The sequence below is a fragment of the Hoplias malabaricus genome, chromosome 10 (assembly GCF_029633855.1).
Source record: "Hoplias malabaricus isolate fHopMal1 chromosome 10, fHopMal1.hap1, whole genome shotgun sequence".
In the NCBI taxonomy this organism is placed as follows: Eukaryota; Metazoa; Chordata; class Actinopteri; order Characiformes; family Erythrinidae; genus Hoplias; species Hoplias malabaricus.
In genome coordinates, this window is record NC_089809.1 from 23,145,016 (window position 1) to 23,165,802 (window position 20,787).

General features: G+C 41.4%; 1 protein-coding gene across 6 annotated transcripts in view; it reads left to right on the forward strand.

The window, feature by feature from the left end:
• Positions 1-20,787, forward strand: part of sema6cb (semaphorin 6Cb) — a 193,992-nt gene that overhangs the window by 140,048 nt on the left and 33,157 nt on the right. For all 6 annotated transcript variants that reach the window (XM_066682487.1, XM_066682486.1, XM_066682490.1 and 3 more), the window contains 12 exons: positions 6,679-6,867; positions 10,842-10,956; positions 12,339-12,396; positions 13,896-13,952; positions 14,354-14,455; positions 17,198-17,288; positions 17,557-17,679; positions 17,780-17,868; positions 18,132-18,349; positions 18,493-18,624; positions 19,655-19,810; positions 20,265-20,438. In XM_066682487.1, coding sequence (XP_066538584.1) covers positions 6,738-6,867; positions 10,842-10,956; positions 12,339-12,396; positions 13,896-13,952; positions 14,354-14,455; positions 17,198-17,288; positions 17,557-17,679; positions 17,780-17,868; positions 18,132-18,349; positions 18,493-18,624; positions 19,655-19,810; positions 20,265-20,438 — 1,445 coding nt within the window. In that variant the 5' untranslated portion in view covers positions 6,679-6,737. The remainder of the gene's footprint in view (positions 1-6,678; positions 6,868-10,841; positions 10,957-12,338; positions 12,397-13,895; positions 13,953-14,353; positions 14,456-17,197; positions 17,289-17,556; positions 17,680-17,779; positions 17,869-18,131; positions 18,350-18,492; positions 18,625-19,654; positions 19,811-20,264; positions 20,439-20,787) is intronic.

Below are 20,787 nucleotides of genomic sequence, written 5' to 3' on the forward strand. Positions count from 1 at the left end.
GTCTGTTATTAGTTACTGCCACTGTCTTTTGCCTTTATTTCCCATCTGGAAATATTTGTGTCTGTTTCCCTTTGAAATTGACTGTGGCATGTATAGTTCTGGCCCTGAGTATTCAGATATTCCTTTGTTAGGTAAGAATTCATTTTATGATTTAGAAATTCAGCTATTTGTTTTATGGATAAATGTGGCAATAAAGGTCAAAGTAAATGTCTTGGACAAATCCTAAAACAGCCTAACACGCTACAGCAACCTACTTACAACAAAGCATGGCAAAGCTGGAGTTCATTTTCTCTGCTTTACACCTAAAATTAGAACACCTCCAAGAAGCTCTGGTTTATTCGTGTACACTCTGTGCTCTTAGTGGTACATCGTATGCAAGAGTTAGCGAACGACTCAGTGAGTGGAGCCATGCTGGGAGCCACAGTGCAGCCCCAAATATTAAAGCAGGCGCTGAGCACTATTTTCTAGTATTCGGGTATTCAGATTTGTGTTGGGTATATTTCTAATTTTGAGATTGAGATGATCATCCATCCATCCATCCATTATCTGTAACCGCTTATCCAATTTAGGGTCGCGGGGGGTCCAGGGCCTACCTGGAATCATTGGGCGCAAGGCGGGTATACACCCTGGAGGGGACGCCAGTCCTTCACAGGGCTTGAGATAATCAGCTTTATTTTATAAATGTGGCTATCGATAAAGTAAAAACAATGCTTTCCCTGCTTCATCCGTATTCAGGCTCATCAACATAAAAATCTTTGTGCAAATGAAGCCTAAAACTCAGTCATAACACACTTACAATGAAGCAAGGCAATGCCACAGTTAATTAGAAATTAGAGCACCTCTGCACAAACTGGTAATATTCAGTATGATCTGTGCCCTCAGTTAGCTAGCAAGTTAGCAGGTTAGCGAGTAGTGAGTAGTATGTAGTTAGCAAAGCTGTGCTGTGAACCACAGTGCAAACTAGAGAGAGGGGATATTAAAGCAGTGGTCAGAAGCAGATTTTGTTAATGACAACAATATACACTATCCCACTCCCCAAACATTAGAATATTCACCAAATTTCCCAGCCGAAGCTCTGAAGCCCTAAAAATGGTATTCGGCCCAGCCCTAGTCATGTAACATCTAAGTCCAATCATTACAAACGGTATGATTAAACTAGACTAGAATATATTCATTAACTTCTTGAAAGGCAAACACTGTGCTTTATTTCTTTGCGTTTCTGGAATGGACCTGCTCAATTGTTTTGTAGCCATTTGCATGTGCCACTCACCTGATTACCAGCTTCCGATGACATGACCCAGTGCTCTATTCTAGGAAATAGCTAAGGGGAGTGTTCTCACTTCTCTAACAACCTGTCCAACACTCCAGCAGGACTGCTAGTCCTCTGAGACCTTACAGACTTCCCTCAATGACTTCTGTCTTGCTTTCTATTTTATGACCCAAGTAATTCTGTGAAATCTTTGAGTACAAAATAAACCATTCTAGCAGCTGATCCTTTGTCATTAGTGGTCTTTTAACCCCGCTCTATTGAGCCACTGAGTTATTTTGCTGTTGTAAATAGTGTTTTGACGCTTTTGCACTTTTATGGTCTTTTATAAATTAACCGAGGTGAGATACAAGTGTCAGGTTGTCAGGCAGCTAATAACTCAAAAGACACGTTCAAATAATTGGTGAAGCACTTAAGCATTTATGGTTTAATCTCACTTATGTAAACACTATATCTGACAGTATCATGACTAGGAGCAGCACTGTGGTGTGACAGGTTGTGTTGCTGTCACACAGCTCCAGTCCCCTGGGGTTGAGGTTTCAGACCCCACCTCATGAGTTTGGTGTATTCACCCTGTGTCTGCATGGGTTTCCTTCATGTGCTACGCTTTCTTACAACAATCCCAAAACACATCTACGTAGGTGGATTGGCTATTCAAAATGAATGCACGTGTGTGTGGTGCTCTGTCATTGACTGGCGCCACATCCAGGGTGGGTTCCTGCCTTGTCCTCAATGATTCCTGGTAGGCTCTGGATCCACTACAACCCTGGACAAGATGAAGAAAATGTTATTGAATGAATAATGGAGTGGATTCCTTCTAATGCTTTATTGATACCTAAAAAGGATAAGATATAAGCATGGGAAAATAAATCCATTTGGATGGCTTTAGGATCACTTTGTAGCATTTGAGGGAAATACAACATTTCTTTTCTATTAAAGTCATCAGATACTGATTAAAATGATTGGTCAAATCTAAACTAATGTTGTCATTGGCAGAAGCATACTTGAAAAATAGCAGCTCCAATCTTCCCATGCTTATTAGCTGATTACAGGATTTTCTGGAAAACAGTGCCATGCCTGTTGTGCAGCCTGCTACACAAATATTAATGTCTTGACTCAAATGAGCTGAACCTCATCTCTAGAATTGATATCAGCTCCTTCATGTTTTCTGTCTGGCTGAAAGTGCTCAGAGTTGTTGAGCTGAGTCCAGGGTTGTTCAGTGTGACAGCAGTGATGGAGGCATGAGAGTCAGCAGCAAGAGAAAGTAATTAAGGCCAAATCCATTTAGGTCATTTAATTAACCAAGAGACACGTCCACTGGCTTCTGAAGCCTATCAGTGTTAGCATCAGTCTTCAGGGCTGAGAGAGAGGTCATCTTGAGTGCCTATTAATGCCTGCTGAAGAGCTGCAGATGTACACGTGAAGACAGTGTTTTGGTTGTAATTCCATTGTGGGAAATTGTCTCATGATTCATTTTACAGTGTTTATTCTAAACATCTCACTGTACAGTCACAACAAGAGAAAAAATAAGATATATATCAGGAAGCTGAATCATTGACAGCTTTTGAAGATTAGGATCTGATGCAACTCTACCAGAATACGCTTTATGGCTACTGTTGTAGACTGAAGGTCAGTGGACTGTTCTCCCTCAAAAACCCTCCCTCTTTAGTACTATCGCTACTTTCCCATGACCTCGCAGCACTGCTTCCTTTCACAGCAGAAAGGGAGAAGGAGATAGGAGTGTGCTCTGGTCTTCTGAGAGGAAATTCAAAGATCATAGGACATTGTTATTGAAGCACAAGCTGTAATTCAGGATACTCTGTAACAAATAAAAACCTTCACAAAAACGCTATTATTACAGAAAAGCATGTGGCAGAGTTGCATAATCACTGCTTGTTTGTGTTCATGCGAAAAAGGTCCTCTGATCCTCACTGCTTTGTACAAGAAAAGATTAGTGTGTGTGTGTGTGTTACTGAGAGAGAGGGAGCATGTATTTTGTTCCACATGTCAGCTCAGAGCCCAAAGCACCCAACTGTGAGTCTGATAAAGCAAGTGACAAGCGAAACCTTGACAAAGAACATCTCTGAGAATGGCCACTGCTCGGCACCCTCTGATTAGCCTTTAGTCATCGCTGGAGCCCTGCTGTGAGGGCTGCTTGGACAAGAAGCTTCTGTGCGTGTGTTGTATGCTTCATCCAAAGTTGACCACAATGGGGGGGAAAAAAAAAAACATTTCAATGTTGCACACAATTTTAGCTTTACAGAATCTTATAACCTAGATACAAACAGGATTCTTTTGAAAAACTACAAACAACCAATTCCAAGGTGTATGTGTTGTCTGATAATACTGGCCAGTGTTGATCTCTCTGCAAAAATTCTGTAACCTTTGATCCTCCATTCCATAAACTCTCAAAGGTAGTCGGTTTTACCAGTGATCGCAGTTATTAACGTTTTTTAATCCAGTACGAAAATTAGTCACGTTCAAAATAAGTACAGTTTTAAAACCTTTTATAACTCTGTTAAAAGACTGTGACGTGTATGCTTTGTCTGTTGGCATGAACTAAGTTCTATTTTATTACAATATGGTGCACAATAGGGTCCAAATAAATATATGGAAGATTGAGTGATTTGTGAATTTTTGATGAGCCTTGAGTCAGTTGTTTATTGCACACCTGAGTATGAGTAGAGTTTTTCACACCTGGCCTGCACCCCACAAGACAGGTGTGAAAATGCCCTCAGAATCATCTCGTGTTCTATTCTACTGAAGCAATACAGGCTGAAGCAATAAATTAAAATGAAAATAACAAAAGCCTGTCAGATGTAGTTCATACTTGACGCTTTGCATGAGATTAAGGCATTAAATAAGTAGCTGTATCAGTTACAAATGCTGTATAAGCCACATTGCTGAGTTCCAGTGATTTTGAGCTTTCTAACTTGGCTTGACTGACTCAAATCTGACGTTAATGTGGCTGAACCTGTGCCCTAAAACATCTCATGAATGAGCCATTTTCATCATGACAAATTTACAACAACAAACAGAATTGCTTTGAGCCACAGTCTGTTGTTCATTATTAGAGTGAGACAAAGGTGAAAAAAGGTCCAAACTGTGTTTACTGGCACCGATATTAAAATACGCTGTGCTGCCTGTTTAATTTGGAATGTATTTGTGTCTTGTATTTTACTGAACTTTTTTATGCTGATCTCATTAAAGGTTTAAGGCCATACATCAGATATATACCTAGTATATGAATGTGGCTCAGGTCTAATTTGAAATCATCAGATTTGTGTGTCTCATATCTCTAAAATATCAAATCTATTTTATTTTAATGTGTAAAATAAAATTTGTTCCACTTCAGACTGGCAGTGTCCTAGTAGCCAAAATGTCCAAAATGATCTGTCCCTAGTGTCCCTTTGGTTTTTCAGGTTATTTTTGGGGTTAGGTTGGTATATAAGCCGTAGCGGTGATTAATTAACATAATATCGAATATGAAAAGCCAACCGTGAATGTTGGAAAATATGTGTGTGTTGGAGTGTGGTGGCACAGGGCGGTCTTGTCAATCTGAGTGTGTCCAGACTGTGCTAAAAGAATGTAGCCCTGTCCATCTGTGCTAAAAGCCAATCTTCCATGTGCAAATAATCCATCAGAAGTAATGTCCCGATATATTGCCTTGACAGAATCTGAGTGTGTGTGTGTGTAGGCGAGTGTGTTAGTGTGTGTGAACACTCATTCTCACACTGGGGGCTGTAATTCATGAAATAAACAGAAGCAGACACCCACATTTTCAATTTATAGCTGTGTGATCATTGTTTGACCGCATCGCTAAACGTTTGCCCCTCTGCTGAATGTGAATGAGGGCGGAGCATATGAATATTGATAGCGGTTCATATTCATGTTGACTCAGTCTGTGATCCCATTCAAACTCTGCTGGAGAGTTAGCGTCTCTGTCCACCTAATCCATCTCTCCAGCTTATTCTTAATAGGAAAAGGAAAAAGGGGCTCTCCTTACGACTCTCCCACGTAGGTCAACCATTTGCCTGTTTGCCTGCCTCCTGATGTCCAGCTCACTGTTTTGTTGCCCTGCAGAGTAAACAGTTCTCAGAATTAGCATTTTAGCTCAATCTGCACCCGGCGACCATTCAGCCGCTCATTACTTGATGGAATTCGACTCAAACTTACCCTCGAACACTGGCAGAGGGGGCTTTTTTATGACTTTACAGCTTTTTTCACCCCTTGTCATTTTTTCCGCTTCTCTGAAAATGAGTTTTTGATGCGTCCCTGTTGGCCTTGTGTCATGGTTGACAGAGGGAGGCAGTATCCCGGCAGCCTTTGCTGTTAATTGTGTTAAGTCACCTGTGAAAGACTGTGGAGTGAGAGTCAATGAGCCAGGGTCCCTCTGGCCAGAGGTCTCTCAATCCCCCCTCCGCCCACACCAAGCTATTTCTACGCTATCTCTAAGCTGTGGCTGATAATAGCAGTTAGTCCAGCTTTTCTCTTCACTGTGCTGTGCCAGGCCAGGCCTCTGGACACTGCTGCCCATCTGAGTACAACACTTTACATGGAAGGTCCTTCTGAAGGTGCTGTGGCACCTGCAATTTTTCCAGTTTGAGAAAAGATATGGAATGACAGCACTTGCCCAACAACCTGCGCAGGGGCCGATTTACTGACAGAACGTTTACAGGTAACTGATATTGTTGGCGTAGTGGCTTGTAGTATTTGTCATGAATTGGTCTCAAGTCAGAGTGGATGATTTTGGAGTAGAATTGAAAGGAAATCTGCCCTGGCCTGTTTTTTCTCATGGAGATTTGAACATTTAAAATAGATGTGGAGTTGCCATGGCATTTTTGGGTTTATGCAAAAATAAGTAGGCTTAGCAAACAGAGATTTTGTGTTCTAAGACTGAACCTTCAGTAACCTGGGTGTTCAGGCAGCTGAAATTTGATTAGCTGGGAGTAGTCAAGGCCGCTTGGAGTTTTAATGAGTGAAGATGCTCCTGCACTCTCTTTCATCTCTCTCTCTCTTTCTCATTCACCAAGGCTCAACCACCTAATTAAACATTTTTATTCTGATATGGAGACAACATTTGATCTTTTTTTCGTATTACTACTTGCCTGAGTATCTATTACACTGTAAGCCGCTAGTAAAGTTTCTTGGGGGCAGTTTGACACATTTGCTGTAACAATTCATTTATCAATACAATCCCGCAGCCAGAGAGCGTGTTCTTTGCCAGGTATTGAGTTACAGTGCTTCGGGAAGATCTATAATATTATTTATTGATAGGTGGGGAGAACCGCAGGTATTCTGCTGAATCTTCTGTTGTACTGCGCATCTGTGCACATTCAAGAACATGGTGTTACTTTAAGTCTCTATCAGCCTGTCTAAGTCTCTGTTTTTACTCTCTTTGTCTCTCTCAGGTGGGACTAAGTCCACTGTTGGTCATGCTGTGGGCCTGAGCGCTGTAGTTGGAGCTGAAATGCGGTTGGTTTTGGGGTTGTGGCCCCTCCTGGCCCTGACCCTCACCCTCACCAGCCTGTCACACCTCTCCAGTGCTGCCACTCCCTTCCCCCAGGACCTGGAGCCAATCAGCATCGTTGGGAGTGAGTGTGAGTATCAGGGTGACAGACTCTTATTTATATAGTTTGTATGTAAAGTGTAGGGTCTGACATTTTGTCAGATTTTCCCTTTCTGCCAGATCTCTCATTTTTATTTTAGATCTACGCATTTTGCAATGTCTTAAATGTTTATGACTTTCCTCATCAACAGTAACCAAAACCAGATGAATTGGATGCTATAATTCTGCAAAGAGTAAATTAGAAAGCATGTAAAACCATCTCTCACACTTAAAAGCACCCAGCCTGCCAAACAATCAGCATTTGGCAGGTAGACTCTCTGTCCAAATGCCAAATGCTTAAACAGCCAGCGACTCTATGGCCAATCTAGTCACAACACTCACATCAACATATCAATAATAGTGTGAGCAAGACCATACTGAGCTACACAGGAGCACTCACAGTGTGTGAGGTGGGATGGTCTTGTCTAGTTCAATGAAATCTGGCCATTAAATTAATTTTATGGTGTCAGAATCTATATTGGTAATCGAGCGATGAACATTCCTGTCAAATTCCATCACAAATCTATTAAATATGTAAACAAGAGTGTTTAACACCAGGGAAAAACAAGGAGGTCCATGTGGTGGGTTTCACTTGCAACATCACATTTGCTGTCTGTTTTGAGCAAGAAAGTGGATCTTTCCTAGTTGAAATTACAGATCCATTATTACTACACGAGGTGAGAGGAAGACTCGCCCACACTGCTAATGGATCCATAAGAGATATAGAAGCACAGGCTATTGGTAGAGGTAGCTGGGCTAATAGAGCTCTTCAAGGAGACCAGCAGACATGTAATGAGGTCCATTTATCAGCCATTTGCACCTGTATGTGTGTGCATACATGCATCTGCAGGTACAAGCTTGTGCTGCACGCATGTAATTTAGCTATTAGTTATGTTAATTCCCCTTTCCCTGTGCCAGGATCGTGCTTGAGGTGTGTGCTAATTTAAAAAACAGGTTAAAGGTACAATCTTACAATGTTTAGAAACTCACAAAAGAGAGCACTGTAGAAGTGTTCACCTGCAGAGGAGGTCAGACCAAACCCCTGCAACGCCAACCCTTTGGTGTCAAGCGAGGTGCACAGTGAGTCGAATCATTTTATAAAATTCATTGATTAAACAGAAAAGAGAAAAGAAAAAGAAAGTAAAAGACTTGAGAAAATTAGTTAAAGCTCTTATATGAAAGTGCCTCAACCAGTCTTGAAGTACATCCAAAACTTAGACTGTTATGCTGAAAATGTTGGCATTCTCACATTTATCCCTATGAATGTATCAGACCATATTTACCCTGAAACCATACAGATGTTTCAGGCTTCTCAGATGGAGGCTGCTTTAGGGCTGAAACAGCAGTGTATTTTTAATGTAAATGAAGTCTGATACACTTTCAGCTGTGTGGGTGGGTAAGAGTCCGTTTTAAATCATGGAAAGACAACAGTTGTTCTAGAATATAACTTACTGGTATATCACAGTTGATTCTTTAGAACCTAAACCTTAATGTGTATGGCGGGGCTTTTTTTTTTCACCTTCACTTAGTCATTCATTCATTGTCTGTAACCGCTTATCCAGTTCAGGGTTGCGGTGGGTCCAGAGCCTAACCTGGAATCATTGGGCACAAGGCAGGAATACACCCTGGAGGGGGCGCCAGTCCTTCACAGGGCAACACAGACACACACACATTCACTCACACACTCACACCTACGGACACTTTTGAGTCGCCAATCCACCTAGCAACGTGTGTTTTTGGACTGTGGGAGGAAACCGGAGCACCCGGAGGAAACCCACGCAGACACAGGCCCCTGGAGCTGTGTGACTGCGACACTACCTGCTGCACCACCGTGCCGCCCCCCTCACTTAGTGACATATTAAAATATTATTCAGTAATTGATATGCTCTGATTCAACAGAATCTCACATTTTCAGTATTAATGATTACAAAATTAGCAAAATAGATCCTCTTCATAAAATCTCTAACCTGGACAACCAATTTAACAACTTGAAAAGTTGCTGAATGGCTGTTGGGTACATCTACAGGTCTTTGAGCATGTTTCTTAGCTCCGTCACAATGTGTCTAGCTGTTATAGAACTACTTTAAATGTAAACAAAAGAACTGGTCTGTGGGGGGTTCTCTAGAGCTAAGTCTTACTTGGATCAAATCTGTCAGCTGCAGGATGGCAGTACTACTGCATACGGTTGAAAAACTGTGCTTCACATGTTTACGACATGCTTGTTGATATCATAAATTGCTGTAAAGGCACTGAACCTTTAACACATGTCATGAACATTTGATCAGTGGCACATGTAGTTTTAAAGGTTTAAACCTTTTTCCCCATTACATAAATTAACCCTTTTATATTCCAACTGACATAGTAATATTGGCGGATAATCTACGTAATTCCTATAAATAATATAATAATAGTCTAATATTCCACTCAGTTTATCCACTGATAAAACGTTCAGAGAAAACCCAGCAGAGAAAGTAGCATGAAAAGATCTGAAGAGTGAGAAGGTGACTTAACCCCTAAAGCTATGTTGTGTCTCAGTATACAAAGGGATGTTATTCAGAAACTAAACAGAAAACTATATAAAAAGAAGAGTTATGTAGCATTGAGAAATGGAAATCCGTGAAGGTTGAGAGGTTAAAACTGTTTTCCCACATTCTGACCAAAGCTGGATCTGTCCAGATGGGAGTGGAAGCACATAGCTGTTATGAATGCTGCTTACTCAGCACATCCACCATGTTTGTCTGCCCTAGAGATCAGCTCTTTTGCCCTTTCTCTCTTTTTCTCTCTCTCACATACTTCATTCCAGTGCCAGTGTGAGGGTGAATTCATTGAAGCTAAGAAGATGCTCTCTCTTGTCCAGCTTATGCAAACAGCCAAAGTCCCGTGGTGCTATAGGCTGTAGTCCTCACAGTCATGGGACACAACGGCTGATTTTTAAATAAGGCTGAAAGTCTTCACCACTGCAGGGGGAGCCGAGATAACTGCAGTTTCAATCTAAACACACACGGTCCAGAGAGAAAGTGCATGATTGATTTCTTTGGGGTTTTGTGCCGTATGTCTTCTTACAGACGTGTGAGAATAATGGCTGTGCTGTGATCAGTGGTGAGCACGCTGAGATCAGATGATGTTTACTGTGTAAACATCTTAGAGGAGAAACGAGTTCCTGTTGCTGCTACACTCTTAGATGTTGACGTTCACAGCCTGTCATTCTGTGCAATGCTCAGATCAGTTAAAACACTCATATTCCCTGCTGGCAACAACTGGAGTATTTCTGCCCTTGGAGTTTGCTACAAGACAGTTTATAAAAGTCACAGCAAAACATAATAGAAATTTATGAGCACAATATCTCATGGCACGGTCAGTGTAGCTATCAGTGGTCATTTTCACACATATTACTGATTTAGTGCAATCTTTTCCCTTTTCTCGACCTTTCCAGTGAAAGAGCACAGACTTAAGTGTTGCTCTCTGATATAGATTGTGTTTTGGGATCATTTACGATGAATGGCATAAGCAAGAACCCAATTCGGAAAAGGTCTTTGAAACGCACCTTTCACAGCACAAAGCTGCTGGCTAAATGAAGCCATCACTTTGTGCTGACAGATTGGATACACAGACTGAATTTACTCTGCCATGAAGGGCCAGCCGTGCTCTTAGACCTCACTGTTAAATAATGAATAAAGGAAATCCTGAATGAGGAATCACTTTCCTTTGAGCTGAGTGTTCTCAGGAGGATTAGTTTTATAAAACCCCACTGAGTAGAATGAGTATTAATATCGTCTGTACTCTGACATTGTGTGTAATTAGTCACTGTAGATATTAGTGAAATCTTTTTTTTTGTTGTTGTTGTTTCTTCTAAACAAATCTGGGTGTGAGTCGAACTGGATAATAATGATTGATCATAACAGCAACAGCTGGTTCTTAATATCTCTCTCTCTCTCTCCGGCTCGCTTACATTTTTTCTCTCTCTAGACTCCTACCTGTACCCTAGTTTCCAGGGCAACATGTCAGATAATGACACGGCGAGGCTGGGTCTGGACTTCCAGAGGATGCTGCGTATAAACCACATGCTCTACATCGCTGCCAGGTAAGTCTGTCACATCCAGTACCACCAGTATTAGGGCTCTTATGCATGAATCTGACTCTGAAAGAACTAGCTTCAACCAGCCGACTGACGATCACTTGCCGCCATACCGCCTCACGAGTCCTGCGAGAGGTTGCACTTGAAAACCCTGCAAAGGCTGCAGCTGGCCTCTGTGTTCTGCACCTGTGTGAAAGAATGATTCCAAGATACACTACTGCTGTATTCGTTATTTATTAGTCACAAATAAGCCACATGGGTCACGCTTGGAAAAACTTAAGTTGAAATAAGTTCTTAATGATTGCTTTTTCAAGTTTCAAATGCAGGTTTTCAAAACAGAGCAGCCGTGAGTAGTGATAAACATGTGGCTCTAGGAAAAATAGTATTGTCTTAACAGAGGTAACCGGATAGACAAAAGCTACTTCTAAACTGAAACCATATGATACCATGACATTCATTCATTCATCTGGGACATGCCATGCATTATCATCATAATCATCATCATCATCATCTTTCCTTAATTATCCATTTTCATTTAACATCACCTCATGTGCACATTGATAGCTCTTGTTTGTTCGTAAGACAAATATTACTGTTCAGAAAATGTACATATTATGTAAGTAAGAGATGTAAAGGCCTATCATAACTCATAAAACATTGCTAATTATAAACATGCTGAGAAGGTCTCACTTATTTGTTTATTTAATTATTTTATTTTTTTAAAGAGCTGAAGCAGCCACGATAATGACCATGATTATCCCTTGAGGAAGAAAGCTTAAATTTTTGTTTATCTGATGGTGCCAGTTTTGGTCTTGCATGATTTTAAAAGTCTAGTTTTCTCTGAAACTTTTAATAACTTTATAAAACTCAAGTTTGAAACTCTATCGTTTCATTTTGTAGCTAATCTCTTAGTAAATACATCTTGGAAAAAAAAATAACCTGAGCTTTATTTCAACACAAACTCAAATGAATGAAGCTTGTAGTTCTCTTTTACTTTGTTGGCAGTGTTGTATGCAAATGATGTCATTGTCAGTGCAGGCCCAGATACAGGCGTTTGCAGTTTAACTGTAAACTGGTAGCCTTAAAGAGATTAGGGATATTATCCTCTATCAGCTCTCAATCTTACCTCAATGTAATTTGCGCCATAAACATGGCACATAGCTTCAGGAAGTGTATCTAGTTATGAAGTGTGTAAAATTTCTTTATTCAGGCTAAAGAGTGGTGAATCACATATTCATGTCTTCATTCTCTCTCACACACATACACATACCTGTCCAGCAAGGACTGTATGATTGAGGCTAATCAGCCTCATTCAAACTGAGGTGAGTGACAGAGAACCTCACTGTCTGTCGCTGATTTCTTTGTGTTTTGTGTTTGGTTTGTTGCAGGGATCATGTCTTTGCCGTCAATCTCAGCGCTTCAACTGAGCAAATCGTACCTCAGCAGGTACCCCACTTCTCTCTCTCTCTCTCCATCAACCATCTGATGTAATGGTGGGTTTTTAGCTTTGTGGAGTGGTCCGGAGCAGTGTGAAATGAATAGAGCTAATGCTCCCCATCAGCGACCCTCTCAGCATCCTGACTACGGCTCAAAGCACTTAGCTGATCCCAGCTTAGAGCGGCCCTTCCCCGGCCTTTCCTTCCTGCCATATCCCATCCCATTTCTCCGCTTTTTCAGAACATTAAGGGACTCTAAGGTAGGAGTGCTTTTACTCTGAAAGCACAGAGGAGCCAGTCCAAGCTCCTATGCTGCACTTTAATGATAATGTTCAGCCAGTTAGTGTGTTTCTCTCGGAACGACTGGGCCTGGTTCCTCTGTTTTATTCTGGCATCTTCTAAGTTGGTTCTCAATAATGGCCGTTTCTGCATTGAGAGGGGAATAATTCAATTAGTGCAATTTAATGTAGCCTTGTTTAGAAGCTCAGTGAATCAGCTTGAAGAATCACATTTGTCAGACGTAATTTCACTTATGAGGCCAGGGGACGAGGAGCAATATTAAAATGAGTTTACTTTGATCTTCCTGTTAGATATGGATAAAGCTGTTCAAAAAGCTCATCCTTTGCCACAAGAGGTTTCCATTGCAATATCATTATAAACATTTAGGCAATTCATAGCACTACATTAGGAAGATTAATTGAGTTTGCATTGAGTAAATGGCTAACAGTTGTTGTCTGTCTTGCCTGAAGGAACATAGATGGTAAACATCTCTCTCTCTCTCTCTCTCTCTCTCTCTCTCTCTCTCTCTCTCTCTCTCTCTCTCTTTCTCTCTGTGTGTGTGTTTAAAGTCTCTACATGTAATACCTGAGTGTTGTGACAGTGAGGATATGGTAACTGCAATGGATGTTTCTGTTTTGAGAGGTTTTTTAGAACTATTTGTATGTATGTGTGTGTCAGACGTCAATTGAATCAGCTTTCCTGCCAAGAGGGCAGACAGAGAGGGAAGAACAAATCACTCCAACTCTTCATCCTACACACACACACACACACAGCTTGTTAGTGACCTGATGAATATCTATTTTCTCTGCATAGTCTCGCTCTTCTCTTGTTTTCTTCTCTCTCTCTCTCTCTCTCTCTCTCTCTCTGTCTGTCTGTCTGTCTGTCTCTCTCTCTCTCTCTCTCTCTGTCTGTCTGTCTGTCTGTCTGTCTCTCTCTGTCTGTCTGTCTGTCTGTCTCTGTCTCTCTCTGTCTGTCTGTCTGTCTGTCTGTGTCTTTCTCTGTCTGTCTGTCTCTCTCCCCACTCTCTCTCTCTCTCTCTCTCTCTCTCTCTCTCTCTCTCTCTCTCTCTCTCTCTCTCTCTGCTGCCGAGCAGAGACCTTCTGAAGACATTATTGGAATAAATTAGATATTTTTCATTACAGCTGTTGTGAGCAGTTTCTGATGGGTAGGGTGTTGTTAATTGTCACTGACATGTTCTTTTATATTTTTCCTTTCTTTTTATCTTTCCAGAAACTGACGTGGAAAACAAAGGATGTGGAGAAGTGCACAGTGAGGGGCAAGAACAGCGTGAGTGTCCAACCATTCATATAGGATTTGTCTGTCTTCCTGTCTGTCTCTTTACCTCTCTCTCTCTCTCTCTCTTCGTCTGTCTTTCTCCCCTCTCTCTCATAAATGATATCAATTTTTTTTTGTCTATGTCTGTCTGCACCTGCCTCTCACTCTGTATACTCTCTCTCTCTCTCTCTCTCTCTCTCTCTCTATTTTGTTTACTTTTCCTCTGGAAGGTGCTACTGTAGTGCAGATTGCTTGTTAGCATCAGCACCGCGGGTATTAGCCGCAGAGCTCCACTCACTCAGTTCTCACGCAGACTTGTATCTCCATGAGGGCGTGTGTCTGCAGAGTTCAGCATAGTGATTATGGTAAAACACAGCATGTGTGTTTCCCTAAAAGCATCTTGCTCTTCACAGGATGAGTGCTACAACTACATCAAAGTGCTGGTTCCACGCAACGACGAAACACTATTTGCATGTGGAACCAACGCTTTTAACCCCACCTGCCGCAACTACAAGGTAGGAGTGAGTTTTCTTTTCCTTACAAACACTTGTCTGGTCACAAACAGGCAAACATCTATATACGCAATCATAAATTGTGTGAGATGTGTGTGCGTGTGTGTATATGTATAGGGTTATTAGACGTTGGTGTTGCTGTGGGTTAGTGTTACCGAGGGTTAATAGAAGTTGGCTATAGTAGAGTGTTTGCACAAGTGCTGAAAGAGGCTGTGGCTAGCACCTCAGTGCCAGCGAGCACAAGCATCGAGGCGAGCCTTGCACTATCCTAACGAAGGACATGCAAAGCATGCCAAGAGCAGAAAATGGGGGTGATATAAAAATCTTAACAGTTGTCTGGAAACACAGACATGATTTGCTCGTCCAAACTGTGTTTCAGAGTTTTTCAGACAGACGCACATCCTTTACTCTTTCAGAGTTTAAGTGCTGTACCGGCTGACGTCATGGTTGCCCTATGAATCATAGTGTGCTTTCTGAAATATGAAATATGATCTTTGAGACTGCAGATGTCATCATTTATACAATCCTGTCCTAAAGTATTTGTAAGTTGACCCAGTTTTTGATGTTTTGAGTCCAGAACATTTTATTTGAGTTGAATCAATTATTGAGGTAATCATGTTTGAGCCAAAGCCTTTGGTCACTGTTTGGACATTATTTACCAGAGTAATGAAACAAGGGACGTGTGGAGAAAAACAGCTGCACAACATGGTGGATCAGACATGTTCCTCATCTCCATTAATTACACTTACACAAAACGTCTGAACTGTTTCGAATAAATCAAAACTCATCACCATGACCAATGACTGGAGATTTCAAGGCCGAAAAAGTGGAATACCCTTTACCGACCCAATCAGTGATCAAATTCTTATGACCATGCATTTAGTTACAAGCATTCACAGGCAATTCAAATTTAATTACAAAGAGCGACTAGTTCAGTGGGATTCAGAACAGCTCTGTGTGTTTACTGGTGAATGAAAATTATTTTTTGGAATAGTATTTTTCCATGTGGCAGAACTGTTTTGTTTTTGTCCCACGTTGTGAACATTTTAGGAAAACTCAATTCCAAGGTACTGAGTTTTGAGAGAATGACTTAAACATTGTGATATTATTATTTGTGTCATATCCCTCTCCCTTAGACTGAAAGAATGTCATACTGAACCCAAAAAGTCCATCAAAACATGATGCAGAGAGAGAGAGAGAGCGCGAGAGAGACAGACAGAGGGAGGTCACTGGGGAGTCAGTTAACTCTGTTTCTTTCCACTGCAGACTCTCTGAGGAGTCTGATTTATATTTCTCACCCTGAGGATCTCCCCTTCCTCTCTCTCTCTCTCTCTCTCTCTCTCTCTCGTGCACGCGCTCATGCGCTCACTCTCTCTCCATCCATACTTTTCCTTTGTGCTATGGAAACCTATGCCTGCAAGCTCCTGCAGAGGGTTTAGAGTAAATCATATCTCTCAGTGCTTGGGCACTGTCACTCCTGCACCGTGTGTTTTCTGTGGAAAGAGAAACCTCCCCAGAGTCTCTCAGCAGGCTGATGGCCTGTTGGGGAGAGATGATGAAGAGGTAAAGGAGAGGTTAGTGTATATCTGATGGAAGATTATACTCGGGTCAAGAAGAGACAGCGGTGAACTGGGAAATTACGTGAGGAAGGTTCTGCTGTGGTTAGAAGGAAGTTTCTCTGAGTTTGAAGAGAGGCTATGGTTGGGTTGTGATGCGATTATAGGATTTAAAGTGCTGTCAGGAATGTAATGGTGGCAGGAGAGTACAGAAGGTATAAATCTTGAGAGAGATTAAGAAAAAAGCTAGGGATGGAGAAAAATCTGAGATCTGGAGAAAGTTTAATCCTCATACGTCTAGAGTTGTTTATTGTTATTGTTTTTTAGGTGTTTAATTAAATTTTTTATATAAATGTGACTATATCTACATAGTTTCTTCAGCAGTGTGGTACGCTGATAATGCAATAATGTAAAAGATGGTGTTTCCAAGCAAATGCATAGTAATATGGCCTCATGGGATTTACAGACAAGTTGTTTTCAGTAAACTAAAATCTTGACAATGTTCATGTGTATTAGAAAATATTTTTAAATTAACTTATATTTTGAGGCAGAAAAACAACCCTAATATTTTATTTTTATTTATATATTTATTATTAATAGTGGCCAGTTGGAGCTGCATGTTTGCTGTTCACTGTAGGTGTGAATATGGTTAACAAGCCCCAGCAGATCTGGCTACATTCAGACTGAGACAGCAAACAGAGCGCTCCAGCAGTGTGACTTTCACACCCTAAAACACATGCCCACACACACGCACACTTTTCCTTGCATCTGTGCTTTATTGCTGAGAGAGTTTAAAGGCTGATATTCAGGGGTCACATTGTGTCTGCCTCCTGGGATTAGTGCCTATTGTGTGTGCTGAGAGTTAGCCTCTATGCAGCCAGCACTAATGCTGCCCTCAGACTGGCAGAGATGTCAGAGAGCAGTGGAACGTAGCAAGGTCTGGATCAATTCCACTGTATTTCAGTTTAGCTAGTTCAGAAAATCGATTGCAATCATAAAGTGAAAATCGAAAGATCTGCTCTGGAGCAGGTGCTGGAGTTTGCATAATGCAGTGAAATATGCTGAATTTGAACGGCACCTACAGCAGCAAAGAGATGTTGTGAAAAGTTATACAGAGGACTGTACGGTATTCCATGACATTGTACTTTCTCTCGCTCTCTCTCTCTCTGATTCTCTCCCTTCCTTTTAGATGTCCACACTGGAGCAGGATGGAGAGGAGGTGGTTGGTCAGGCTCGGTGTCCTTTTGAATCGCGCCAGTCCAACGTTGGCCTGTTTGCTGGTGAGTTGGCTCAGCTGAGGCCATCAGGAGGGGAAACATGATCTCGCCTTTAATCTCGCCAATATTCCGCTGACATTTCACAAAGTTCAGCTGCTGCTACCATGGTGCCAGCAAGCACATGGCTCAGAAATGCTACAGAATCAGTGTGTGAGAAATGTGTGATCCTGAAACCTGTGATTTTAGGCATCAAGAAGTGTGAAAACACATAAATATGCTGGAAATGTGTTTTTTGGCCTTGAAACGTAGCTTTGTTTGAATCCGTTTCCAGGTGGGGATTTTTATTCGGCCACCATGACAGATTTTTTAGCGAGTGACGCAGTGATCTACAGAAGTTTAGGAGAAAGTAGTCCAGTCCTGCGAACTGTGAAGTATGACTCCAAATGGCTGCGAGGTCCGTGACACACAGCACTCAGGCTTTTCCTGTTAAAATGTGAATGCTTGATGAGTGTGTATTTTAAATTTTGTCTAAAGTTTATGTTCTGTTCTTTCAGAGCCCCATTTTCTCCATGCCATTGAGTATGGAAACTACGTGTACTTCTTCTTCAGTGAGATTGCAGTAGAATACACTACTCTTGGCAAGGTGAGCCCCACAACCCTTGATTGAATTTACTTTTTTATACTATTTATATCCTGTAGCTTTAAGAGATTGAGTATCATGACATTATTAGTATACACACTCTCTTGGCAGTTGTTTGATTGTAAACAGGACTTGGGCCATGTTTAAATTATCTCCATGTGTGATTGAGTAAGGCTATAATACGTCTTAATGTTAGTAGTAAATAACAGACACACAGTTCTATATTTGCCCCGTGGTGTCATCATCATCGTCTTCCTGTTTTCTAGGTGGTGTTTTCCAGAGTAGCTCGGGTGTGTAAGAATGACAATGGTGGTTCTCCAAGGGTTCTAGAGCGGTACTGGACATCGTTCCTAAAAGCCAGGCTGAACTGCTCTGTTCCAGGAGATTCATTTTTCTACTTTGATGTTCTGCAGTCCTTAACTAATGTCATGCAAATCAACCACAGACCTGCTGTGCTGGGAGTCTTCACCACACAGGCCAACAGGTGACTCTTCTCTTCTCTTCTGATTTCTTTCCCTTATTTGTTTTTTTTTTTTTATTGAATGATGTCCACCAGTGTTTTGTCCTTCTGTGCTAGTTTCAGTGTTATATTAGCCCTTTGATGAAAGATGTTCCTCTTTCTTCCAGTATCACTGGCTCTGCTGTGTGTGCCTTCTATATGGATGACATTGAGCGAGCGTTTAGTGGCAAGTTTAAAGAACAGAAGACCAGCGAGTCTGCCTGGACCCCTGTACCTGATGAGCAGGTGCCTAAGCCCAGGTAGGCTTTACATGGTAGCAATATATTTTATTCCCTTAAAAAAAAAAAGCTAGCCTATATATGTTTAATAAAATACCCAAGAAATATAACTTTCACTTTACAGTCCCTGCTGTCTAAACACATCATTTAGATGTCACATCTATGCACATATACGTATGCAAATACACAGAGTACAGCAGTTCACAGTTATATTTAAAGCAGTGTTGGTTCTACAAAAATAGCATTTGCATTTGAATGTCAGATCTGAAGAAATGAGCTTTTCATTGTTTATTTCAGAATTAAAGCAGAACATTAGATTTGATTTCAAATGTGGGGAACAAATTGGTTTGACCGTGTGCTTCAACAAAATCTTAGGCCCTTGAAATTGATTGATCGGTACAAAATGTTGAGTAAGACCAAAGTCTTGTGACTGTGATTAATACTATTGGCCCTCTTAACGTTCTACGTGGAACTTGGAGCTTGGCCTGAACTCAGGATGTGCTGTCTTGGCTTTGTTTTAGCAAATCTTAAAAGGAAGAAGCAGCTTTGATTTACAATTGTCTGGAAGAGCTGCAAGATTTTTCTCTCTCTCTCTCTTTCTCTCTCTCTCTCTCTCTCTCTCTCTCCTCTCTCTCTCTCTCTTTCTCTCTCTCGCTCTCTCTCTCTTTCTCTCTCGCTCTCTCTCTCTCACTCTCGCTCTCGCTCTCTCTCGCTCTCTCTCGCTCTCTCTCGCTCTCTCTCTCTCTCTCTCTCTCTCATAAATAGTTATTTAGATATCATTTTCTTTTAGAAACTTTTACATAAGAAAAAAGATACTGTTTCTTATTGTTTTGAAGCAGTTGCATTTGTGTTCAAATGATGGAGAAAATGTTTATTAATTGATTTGACAGTGACAAAATGGGACATATTTCAAACAGCAGTAACATCATTAACTAATATATTTGAGATCTTGTATGAGTCCATGTTTTGACAAAGTATAAAAACTGGAGTTTGTACAGAAAGTTGAAAGTATGCTGTGTGTGTGTGTGTGTGTGTGTGTGTGTGTGTGTAGGCCGGGTTCCTGTGCTGGAGATGGCTCTGCTGCTACTTACAAATCTTCCACCACCTTCCCTGATGAAACCCTCACCTTCATCAAGTCTTATCCACTAATGGATGAGGCAGTACCCTCAGTCAATGACCGGCCCTGCTTCACACGCACCACCAGCAGGTACACACACACTCTCACTCTCTCTCGCTCACACACACACACACACACACACACACACACACACACACACACACACACACACACACACAATTCGCTTGCAATAAACAGCATTCAACAACAGCACTATGCACGTCACAGCCAATCTGACAACTGGCAGGCTGCTTGAGCAAGTTGTAGAACGCCTGCTGGGCATGAGCACTCTCTCTCCATCACATCTGTCCCTCTCGCTTTCTTTCAAAATCTTTCTCTCCTCTTTCTCCCTGTCGCACTTTCTCTTTCTCTCTCGCGCTCTGTTGCTCATTCTCACGATCACATCTGTCTCTGTCTCCCCAGAGAAACACCACGTCTAACCACTACTCAAGAGTAAACACAAACACCTGTGCTGTTTAATGTCATTTGATGCAGTGACAGCTCTGTTGGTTGTTTACTAAATGAGTGAATTTCCTGTCTGTAGGTTTAAGTTGACCCAGATAGCAGTGGATACAGCTGCAGGGCCCTATAAGAACTATACAGTTCTGTTCCTGGGCTCCGAGAATGGCCGGATTCTGAAGATCCTTGCCAGCACTCACCCAAACTCCACCTTCAGTAGCCAGCTACTGGAGGATATTGATGTCTACAACCCCACCAAGTGAGCTCTCTTTTTCACTCTGTCACTCTCAACATCTTCATATTCATATTTTACAACTGATAAAAGTGTGTTCAATTTAAGGCTTGCACATTTTTGCTAAAGAAACGTGTCAATGTCTGACTGTAAAACTAAACAGGGGTAAGAATTGTTTCGTATGTTTGGCAGGGTTTTCTTTTACTTTTATGTGTATTGCAAATTGTGTGCCTATTTACTTTTGACTTCCCTGATGTTTCCACTGTCTACTAATACCAGTACAAATGGACAGACTATGCAGGAAATCAGGGAATCATCTAATTGCTGCAATTAAGACAAAAGCACAGATATTAAGCAGTTGTTTACAGGATGCAGG